At 38.1% G+C, this 10,878-nt stretch overlaps 1 protein-coding gene across 2 annotated transcripts in view; it reads right to left on the reverse strand.

Annotated features, from left to right (window-relative positions):
* Nucleotides 1-9,260, reverse strand: part of lmtk2 (lemur tyrosine kinase 2) — a 20,890-nt gene extending 11,630 nt beyond the window's left edge. Inside the window, exons 1-7 of one of the 2 annotated variants that reach the window (XM_060892795.1) lie at nucleotides 9,034-9,260; nucleotides 8,705-8,853; nucleotides 4,603-4,736; nucleotides 4,219-4,369; nucleotides 3,046-3,122; nucleotides 2,308-2,426; nucleotides 1,926-2,013 (exon numbers count right to left, since the gene is read on the reverse strand). In XM_060892795.1, the coding sequence (XP_060748778.1) occupies nucleotides 1,926-2,013; nucleotides 2,308-2,426; nucleotides 3,046-3,122; nucleotides 4,219-4,369; nucleotides 4,603-4,736; nucleotides 8,705-8,804 (669 nt within the window). In that variant the 5' untranslated portion in view covers nucleotides 8,805-8,853; nucleotides 9,034-9,260. Of the gene's footprint in view, nucleotides 1-1,925; nucleotides 2,014-2,307; nucleotides 2,427-3,045; nucleotides 3,123-4,218; nucleotides 4,370-4,602; nucleotides 4,737-8,704 lie in introns of both variants that reach the window. The other variant, XM_060892796.1, reaches the window with a different exon arrangement.
* Nucleotides 9,261-10,878: the final 1,618 nt, after the last annotated feature.

The raw sequence follows: 10,878 nt of genomic DNA on the forward strand, positions 1-10,878 counted from the left end.
TATGAGTCAGGGTTACCAATGGTTACCAGTGTGACAAACAGCAAATAACCCATAGAGTACTCTCAGAACAAATATGCCATGGGAAATTATATATTTATATATAGATTATACAGCTTGACTTAGGTTTTAAGAAACCTCGTACAATTTGTGAGGAGGTGTGAAGTTTAAAAGTGATTCATTATGATTAATTAAATGTTTAAATTAAACAGAATAAAATTTTGTAATGATGTAACATACAGGATATTAAAGTGATTAACATTTTCAGTTTTGATTATAAACTGATTATCTCAAACTCTTGCCTCATTGCCTCCTGGTCTATAAGACAAGATCCTTTAATGCTACATGCACCTACACTGGGCTCCCTCTGGTTGCCTGAGAGCAGAACAGATCAGAATCCGTGCTAGATGGGCAGCTCAGGGACGAGCAGCTCCACAGAGAATGTGGAATACATTATGCAACACTGGGCCTCAGTGAGCTCATGCTGGCCCTGAGGGACACAGAGGCTGGCTGGATGCCATCCACCTGCTTTGGCCCGTGAGGACTTCGGCCCCAAGAGCTGCCGTGTCTCACCGCTGGGCAGGTGCTCCCACTGTACCCTGCTAACCGGGCTTTGCAGCTCACACCATCTTAACGAGGTCCTCTTTGGCTTCACTTAGCCCCAGAGACAAACTGCATCCAATCCAAGGGAATACCATGGCAAAGACAGTGCTTTCATTTGGCAAAGGTCATCAAGTCAACTACTATTATCATGACAACTGCCAGTGTATGTGATTCCTTGTGCTGTTCATTTAATATTCATGATCTGCAAATTAAAGTGATGCATAAGAAAACCATAAAAAAAAATAAAAAAATAAAAAATTTTCTTTTTTCAGTAACGATGCTGATATCAAAACCTTAAATATCTGCCAATGTCAATACCCATCCATTGTTTTATTATTATTTTTTTTTTTAACATTTAAATCTACTAAGCTTTAAAATTACATTTACTTGATATTTTTGGAAGTATTTCAATTTAAAAGAAAATATTAACTAAACTAACTTGCAAAAGACACAGGATTTTTTTTATTGAGTTAAACTTTCACTTACATGCCCATAAAAACTCACTGCACTAAAATCAGCAAAGCAAGGAAAAAAAAAATTTATTCATCTACCTGACTGAGAAGTTACAAAGTCATTAGCGCTTTAAGTTTAAATGGTTCCTCAGAGATTAATAGCAGTGTTTAACTCATTGTCTAACATTACATAATCAGCTCTGGCTCAGACACTGGGTATAAGATACCCAAATAAATGCAGCGAGTTTATTTATTCCAGAACCTGAACCTTGAAAGAATACCAGATTAGTCATATCTACAGCAAAAAGTTGTTTCGATTTGGTGGGATTTTCCCTAAGAGGCCATTACTTTACAAGGAAGCACTGAAGTCCTGTCTGAGATGTGACACATGCACATGCTGCAGGCTGTGTTTCACAGCAACTTGTAAGCGAGGCAATAAAATGCCAGCACAGCAAGAAGGAAGAGCGACAGTGGCGGTAAATGAAGCCCGTTGCTTTATTGGGCTATGAGGGAATCAGAGAACTGCCTCATGGAGCTATGAATCTCGGATCCCTGTCGAGCTCAAGAAGCATGTCCATAAATAGGTCAAGAAAAACAGAAAAATAAATCACACAGAAAGGAGTCATCCATTCATTCGTATGAATCATCCTTATACATCAACCTTCACCCAGAAACTAGGTGCAAAGTTCAAGACAGTAAATAATACGTTGGGAATTATACAACCAGTGCATTAATAAACAAACATCATATTTTTATACTGATGCATATTATAATTAGTGTTACATAGTCAGATTAAAGGCTACAGAGAGAATGTGTGTGAATGTGCTAGAACATATGAATTTAGGGGGGAAAAAGACAACGTGTTAAACTTACCAGGTCAGTGTACTCAAAGACAAGCAGGAAAGGAATCGCCTCGACACACTGCCCAAGGCAATGCAATATATTTGGGTGCCGGAGAACCCTATAAATGCACACATTTGAATAAAATGGCTTGCCTTAAGGTCTTACTTGTAATGGTTTAAACTGACCCCATGATTACCAAAGCAATGTAATAATATTACAGGATGACAGATGGTGCTATTAACACACACACAGACAATTTATCATTAATACAAACAGAATAAAAAAATTCTTTCCCAACTCTATTTTTAGCCGCATTAACAAATGTATTTAATAACATAAACCAATTTATACTAAGACTTTTGTATTCCCTTGAATAAAAAAACTATAAGGGGAAAAGGAATAAGGCTCTAACCTGTATGGATCTCCCTGCTGAAGGAAGTCATTCTGTTCTTTGGAGCTGGCATTGGCCTTCAGTTCTTTGACCACCACTCTGGTTATGCTGGGGTCTGAGTAGATCTCACTGAGCAAAACCTGTATAGAGGAGAAAAAAAAAGAAAAAAAAAAACGTCTTTTGTACTGTAAAAAAAATACTCTAAAAAAAAATTTTGGATTCTGGAAAAAGCTAAGGTCACTGATAAAGCTGTAATAGTCATCATTCTTTCAGTCATTATAGCAATTATAGCATTCTAGCAATGATGCTTGCATTCTCATGGCTCAGTTCACACCGACAGGTGAGAGCATGATAATGTATTTACAATGTCACACTCTCCCACATATCACACTCCAGTCCAAGTCCAGTGAAAGGAGAGAGAGTATCAGTGTCTCGATTCACTGGCACGAATGCTGACAGACCTGATTTGAGGTTGGCTTACAGAAACACGCTGAATAAAAATCCACATGCTCTCATATATAACTTTTTTAATCAAGCTGCAACAAACTATCACTTATTCACAGTGATCTATGGGAAGACAGCTCGTTGTTGTGGCACAAAGAAAAGGTGTGTCAAGTGCATTCTTCTTGTGATTTCATCACTGAAATTGCTCTTCCCTGGGAGAGGTTTGAAAAGGTTATGCAGCTGAGTCTAGAGGTAAGCACACTTCAGATACACACACACCCCCACAGTGTGGACTGTAAATAGAAGAACTTGTACCTTGCCAAACCAGCCGCTCCCAATCTCCTGAATGTAACTTAGAGTGTGGCGCGCTACATGTGGGCCTGTCGAGGCGTCTAAAAAGCAAAAACAAAAAGAAAGTGTATTCATCCGTCCAACTAATTAACAGAATAGAGAAAACGTAACACATGATAGCTGGCAAATTTATATGTGTAACATGCTTTTGACATTTCAAATCCATGAAATGAATGATTTTACTATATAATGGTAGTAAATGAAATGTTTACAGGATATGATCACTGTTAATGCATAGTCAGGGATGAACAAATCACTATCCAGGACGAAATGTGTCTATGTTATTGGTGTTTTATTTGTCAAAGAACTAGGTTCAAAAACCAGAAAAAGCAAAAGAAGCTACTCCTTACTGATGTTTTGCGATAAACGGTACATCTGTTTAAACATAATGTATTCCACAGAGGAATGATACACCTCAATGCTGTAATCACAAGTCTCTGCTATACCACACAAATCAGTTGTTGATCTGGTTGAAGGTACGATGTTTTTAATTAGAAGAGTAATTAACATGCTCTTCTCTGAATCAGGAATGTGGAAACACTGACAAAAATACAGAAAGCTGACTACAACACTCTGGCTTAAACAACACACAATCTTCTTGCATAATCCTGCTTGTCTTGCAAAAAATGAAGACACTATTTAATCTAAATTAGAAAAAAAAAGATATTTTACGTGTGAACTGAGGTAACAATACGATAGCTAATAGCTGATACTTTCCTCAAGGGGATTTTTGAGGGTACAGATGTATGACGTGATCATATACTTTCTTTGTTTTCCTCAATTCTATAATCATGCTCTTTCATAGCTAACCGGACCTTACACACTTATTACATTACACACTGGCCTGTACTTTCCCAATGGGGCAAATTGATCAGGTGCCTTTACAGCACTTTTAATATAAAAGTGATACAATTAAAATAATTTATATAAAAGTAACTATAAAAGTTACTTTTTTTGCATGATTGATGGACATTTAAGCAAAATATTATATTATAACACTGTTATACAATATTATAACACACCGCTGATGTGAAAAATAGTAGTACGGTTTATTTGCTGCTGAATGTATATTGGAGATGAGCTGGATATAAAATCTGTTCTCTTTGTAAAGAGACAGGTTAGCCTCAGTCTTCTAACCTGCTATCCGGGGCAGCTGGAGGTGTGGAGGTCCAGGCATGGGCACCTGTGGCACAGCCAGCGTGTACACCTCAGCTGGAGACTGCATGGACGGAGTGTCTTCTGCTGGAGGGGTGAAGTCAATCTCATCCTCAAAGTTGTCTTCAAACTCCTAAACAAAATATTATGAGTCAGAAATTATGATTTTGCATTTTGGTTTGGATTGTTTGTTCTGAAATTCAGAATTTATAGAATTGTGAAATTGAAATGGCAAGAATAATAATTCTGACAGGCTGCGGTTATGACTACAGGTGTATACAAAAATAGTATTGCTTATTGCAAAGGAAATTTCAAACTGGGTTCAGGACTGGGTTTTTGACCCAGTCAACATGGCATGCGGCCTACCTTAAAGTTGATCTCTCGTTCTTTGCAGCAGGTTACGCAGTTGAATAGCACCACCACAGTAGCCACCAGGACAGACACAGACACAACCAGCAAAAGATTCAGAGGGAAATTCTGTTCATCTGGAAAATCCCCTGCTGAAGCAACACAAAACATAACAGCTTCAAAAAGGAACAGGGAAAGCTTATTTTTTCATTGATGCATCTTACGATTTTAGTTCCCTTTAAAAGAAAATAACTTTCTACCCAAAATCCTTGGGATAGTTTTAAAGAACTTCAAGTTCTGAATAAATGCACAAACATGGTATACAACCCTAACATAAAAATGCCTGTAACTCCTGTTTTGACACGTGAACATGCTGGAATACACACAGCTACATTTTTATTGACATATCAGATGGTATGAAACTGGTAATAGCAATAGCAACTGATCCACAGGTGAAAGACCACCACCACAACCGATGTAAACTATAATCAAAATGTGGGATATGCAAATGACAGGAAGATGGTTACTCCAATCTGTCAGTCAAATGTGTCCTGCTAAAGGTTCAGGAAATCTTCTGCTTCAATCAGGTACTTCATACAACAGTTCCTTTATCATATTTTATTTTACCATATTTCTTATTTTATCTAGCCACAGAATTAAGACTTAACATAACATATCCATATACTTCTTTTTATAATGCAGAACGTGTACCTAAGGCTCGAGTAAACCTGACCAGTTAAAGCAAAACCTCCTTTGTAGAGTTCACTAAAAAACACCACAGATAAAGAAATAGCCAACGTTCCAGTGAGTACATGAAATCAAATCCGGAGGAAAGACGGTGCTGATCTTAAATGTTCATGAGCAGAAATTCATTAATCATTCAGAGACGGTGTATGAACCTAAATTCAAGTGAACAGGCATTACAGGTATTGAAAATGCATCCAACAAAGTATTTGAATTTTATATACAGCTTGCATTATTGATATAACTCATTTCAAAGAGGAGACACTGCTTTAACACCACTTTCCAAACTATCAGGGTTATTCCTATTAACAGGTATTAAATGTCCACTTCCGTGTCCACAGATACTGCCATCTATCAATGTCAAATGATTGCACAACAACCCAATAAACATTTTGTCCACAGATCATAAAACGTCACATGCTAGTGACTGATTAACTATTTATGATAGTCACCTTTCATGAAATTGTTCTTGTAGCCTGAACATAAAGAACAACTACTTCACATTATATTTTTGTGAAAAAGCACACAGAGGATTTAACAATATTTTTGTCTCTAGTCATCAGAAAGGCCTGGTTGGCTGACACAGCATCGCTTCGCTCTTTTACCAGACTGTAAATCAGTTATAGTCTTGAGCAAGTCATAATGCAATCATAGTGCAATGTGTAACAAAGACATGTGGTATAAAAGGAAAGAAGCAAATAAATATTTCGAAACTGGCACCATGGAGAAAATACAAATCTTTCATTGGCTTCATGTTTGATTAACAGCACAAAGCATCAACTCTCCATAAGTTCCTATTAAGAACCAGAATCGGTGGAGAGCTGGCGACTAGTGAAGACTAAAGATTAAGCTAAAAAAATTGTTAAGTTTAAGTACAGTAAAATAGACTAAGGGAAATGAACAAGATCCTTGACCAAAAACTTACTAACCAACACAACAGCTATGAGTATTCAGTCTGCACAAATAAGAATTTTAGAAAAATAACGCATTTTTTTAAAAAGCCATAATATAAGTAGTTTTTAATGAAACTGTGCCATTCTGCTAGCCATTTGTTTGTGGACACCTGACCAGATTCCTCTTTAGCTGACCTGATCTGAGTTTCTTTATCATTTTCTTTACACCGGAGTGAACACTGAGCTTTAAACCATCTATAAAAACTACTTTACTGCTGTAATAAAGACTATAAATACTGCATAGCTTTTCTACCAAGTATGAACAATGTTTAGAACAAATCCATATTTAAATATCTGTTTTTCAAAAAAAGCGCAATTTTTAACTTTCAATACTCCTTAGAAAAATAATTATTCTCTTTGGTCAACGCTTTTTTTCAAAAAAAGCGCAATTTTTAACTTTCAATACTCCTTAGAAAAATAATTATTCTCTTTGGTCAACTCTTAGAACTGCCACAAACTCTCTACATGCATTTCTCACAACAAATGCACTTATAAATTGTAATATAGATGCAGTTTTTGAACACATTATGATGTTATATTAGCAAAGGTCATGGCGCTCTGTCTGTTTCTCTATTGAATAGGATTCGAGAGTGAGTGTTGTATGTCGCATTGAGACAAAACTGTGTTTTTGAAGGAGCAAAAAAATCCTATATCTAGAACATGTCATTGTTATATACACAATTGTGAAACCACTAACTAACTGAAAAATGCCAATGTGAGCATTTACTTTACTGTAGATGGGTAAGCATTTCGACTCAAGGCCACAATCTGAAATCATAGCTAAGGACTAGCTGTCAGGGTTGTATTTAAAAAAGACTACAGGTTACAGCAGCATCCCGTGAAGTCCAAGATTAATGTCACTGACCCGTGAATGTTCTCATAATTCTGTGCTGCTTCAGGCTCAACTAGTAAAATAGCAATGACTCCATCTGGGATACAACTATAACTCAGAAAGTGGAAGTGCGTCATAGCACCGTAATGTAATGAGCAGTGTTGATTGTTGCCCTCGCTTAATCACCAACATCATCCTTGTCATTGTGCAGTTCAACTCTTATCCTGAAAAGTAAATGACTTGTCCTTAATGGCTGACAAGTACTTCACTATTTATCACATCACTATTTGTCACATTCCGAGCACATTTACAGCGACAAGAAGTCAATGTAAGGAAAATTATCAATAATAAAAGAAAAAAGAAAAGAAAACACAATGATGGAGTGGTGTGTGATGCAGCCTTGAGTGAAGCAGACGGTCATGTTGATATTTTTCCCATTAAAATCATATCCCAAAGTCTTTTTTAAGACTATAAGACACCTTATAATTTTTGCCATTTACAATTACATTTAATGCTGTAAAACTTCCATGAGACAGGTTAGTTCCTGTTATTGGTTGTGATATAGTCTACACATGCATAGTTTTACGTTAGGAAGCAAACGGAAAATCTTCTGTCCTTAAGACTTTCCAGTGATGGAAAATTTACTGACCGTTACAAAGACACCTGAGACTCCTTCCATACATGATAAATAAAAGTCTTACAGAAAACGTCACTGTAATATTTTGAAGTTTTTAATCTTTTTATTAGATGCACTAGATTATTTGGCACATCTGCTTTACCAAACAGCTCTCTGTGAGTACTACAGAAATGATAACATAACAGAACGTAACGAAATAAGTACATTAATTCATGTGAACCTAGGATTCGATTTATAGCCGCCACTACAGTCAGCACTATGAGTAAACACATTTAAACGACACGTTCTGAACAATCAGATTTGAGAATTTAATGTTTTAAGCTGGTTTATGAACGGAAATAAAAAAGGTATTCAAACCCCAAACAGCTACAAACTTTAGAGTAGTTCTAGCCTAGCTAAAAGATCACCACCTAACCCCATGCAGTAAATCATTCACAGATGATAAGGTTGGAATGTAGTATGTTACTCATTACTGTATCTGTGGGTCACAAGTATGAGTTTATAATTTATCCAAACAATTCTGAAAACTTAATATGTAATTTTGATGAATCATATGATGTGATGTGTGGACTGGATGACCTCAATTTCTGCATTTTGTCAGCAAAACAGGGAACACAGATGGGAATAAAGCAGAAATAAATCTGTTGGCAATGCAATCACTAAATGATAATGAAGAAGTCTACGTCACTTGAGTGTAGCTTAATGTGGAATACTGATGAATGAGTCAAATACAAGGCAAATGTGCTGATTAGGTATAACAGCAACTCTGTAAACAAACAAGGGTCAATGACTAGCAAATTAGCTACAATGACAACCCGTGACTGTTGCTAGCTTGATCGGCTAAATGTACATCTCTGACACTGCTGTCAGGTTATTGTCCATGTAGTAGGAGTTAGTCGTGCTGTCAGGTGGTTATTTGGGGGACATTTGTTAAGCAAAATTAGAGGCTCTCACCTGATTGTGCCTCACCCGGAAGAGGCGCGCCTTCACACAGCTGCCCGAGCTCCAGAAGCGCCGCTCCGAGTAACAACATCCACACACGGAGGCTAGCCATGGTCCCAGCTCGACTAGCTCACTAGTCTCCTCTAAACTTCTAGGACACACTAATGTCAAAGTAAATAATACAAAAGTGTCATTTGTGTGTAAAACTACCTACTACTACGGTCCTGTCTACATTCGTCTCGTAGTAGTAGAACCCAAACATTTAGCATAGCTAGCTATTAGCATTAGCATTAGCAGCCTGACCATCAACAGTGCAGCTAAGCGGTGCTGACGCTAGTTACCGGTACACAGCGGGGTTTGTTTTTTACTCGCTGTCGTCCTTCATTGTTTAAAACACCATGAAGGCTCGTTATGTCCTTCGAGGAATCATAATTTCTGCACTTTGTTTTCATAGAATTTAAACGGTTATCGGACGAAAAGAAAATGAAGAGCGTATGGTTAGTTGACACGGTACAGCATCACCTCCTCTTTCCAGCGCCATGTTCGCCCTGGATACGTCACGTGTAACCGTGTGTTTCAGCCAATCAGAGAACGAGGTTGAAAAAGGCACCACTTCTAACAGGTTTATCTCGAAGATCACAGCAGCACCGCGAGTGCAAAAGTTTGTGTACCCAGTGCACAGGTGAACCAACCCTGTTCCTTGACGTGAAGTAGCACCGTCCTGAATAGTGTGAGGATTTCCCTGCTTTGTCACACCCATATTAACTAAGCTGCGGCTGGTAATTAGCCGAATCAGTGCTTTGGGAGCGAAGAAATCAAGTCAAGAAGCTTTTATTGTCATTTCAACCATATATAGCTGTTGTAGTACACAGTGAAATGAGACAACGTTTCTCCAGGATCAGGGTGCTACATAAAACAAAGACAGAGCTATAAGGACTTAGTAAGTTAGTCCTACTGTAGATACATAAAGTGCATCTGTGCAACCTGGTGCAAACAGTGCAGGACAAGACAGAAAGACAGAAAAACAGTGCAGGACAAGACAGAAAGACAGAAAAACAGTGCAGGACAAGACAGAAAAACAGTGCAGGACAAGACAGACAAGCCAGAAAAACAGTGCAGGACAAGACAAACAAGACAGACAGTGCAGGACAAGACAGACAGTGCAGGACAAGACAGAAAAACAGTGCAGGACAAGACAGAAAAACAGTGTAGGACAAGACAGACAGTGCAGGACAAGACAGAAAAACAGTGCAGGACAAGACAGAAAAACAGTGCAGGACAAGACAGACAAGACAGAAAAACAGTGCAGGACAAGACAGACAAGACAGAAAAACAGTGTAGGACAAGACAGACAGTGCAGGACAAGACAGAAAAACAGTGCAGGACAAGACAGACAAGACAGAAAAACAGTGCAGGACAAGAAAGACAAGACAGTGCAGGACAAAAGACAGTGCAGGACAAAAGACAGTGCGGGACAAAACAAAAAGACAGTGCAGGACAAAAGACAGTGAAGGACAAAATACAGTGCAGGGCAAAAGACAGTGCAGGACAAGACAGAAAAACAGTGCAGGACAAGACAGACAAGACAGAAAAACAGTGCAGGACAAGACAGACAGTGCAGGACAAGAGAGAAAAACAGTGCAGGACAAGACAGACAAGACAGAAAAACAGTGCAGGACAAGACAGACAAGACAGAAAAACAGTGCAGGACAAGACAGACAAGACAGAAAAACAGTGCAGGACAAGAAAGACAAGACAGTGCAGGACAAAAGACAGTGCAGGGCAAAAGACAGTGCGGGACAAGACAAAAAGACAGTGCAGGACAAGATAGAAAGACAGTGCAGGACAAGACAAAAAGACAGTGCAGGATAAAAGACATTACAAAAAGACAATACACAACAGACAATACACAGAAGCAGCACCAACCAGTGTAAATACTGTATGTTCAATCAATACTGCATGTGCAGAAACACTGGAATGAACACAGTATTATAGCAGAAGTTACATGAGGTAATGTAAAGTATCGTGCAAAACAGCAATAAACTGAAATGTGAGACAGCATGTGCAAAGAGCTAAAACAGTGTGCAAAACAGCATGTAAACAGTTTGATGGATGTATATTGGAAGAGTGTGTATTTGGTGTAGTTCTCTCTCACTCTCACTCACTCATTTTCTATCGCTTATCCG

The sequence above is a fragment of the Tachysurus vachellii genome, chromosome 18, assembly GCF_030014155.1.
Source record: "Tachysurus vachellii isolate PV-2020 chromosome 18, HZAU_Pvac_v1, whole genome shotgun sequence".
Taxonomy (NCBI): domain Eukaryota; kingdom Metazoa; phylum Chordata; class Actinopteri; order Siluriformes; family Bagridae; genus Tachysurus; species Tachysurus vachellii.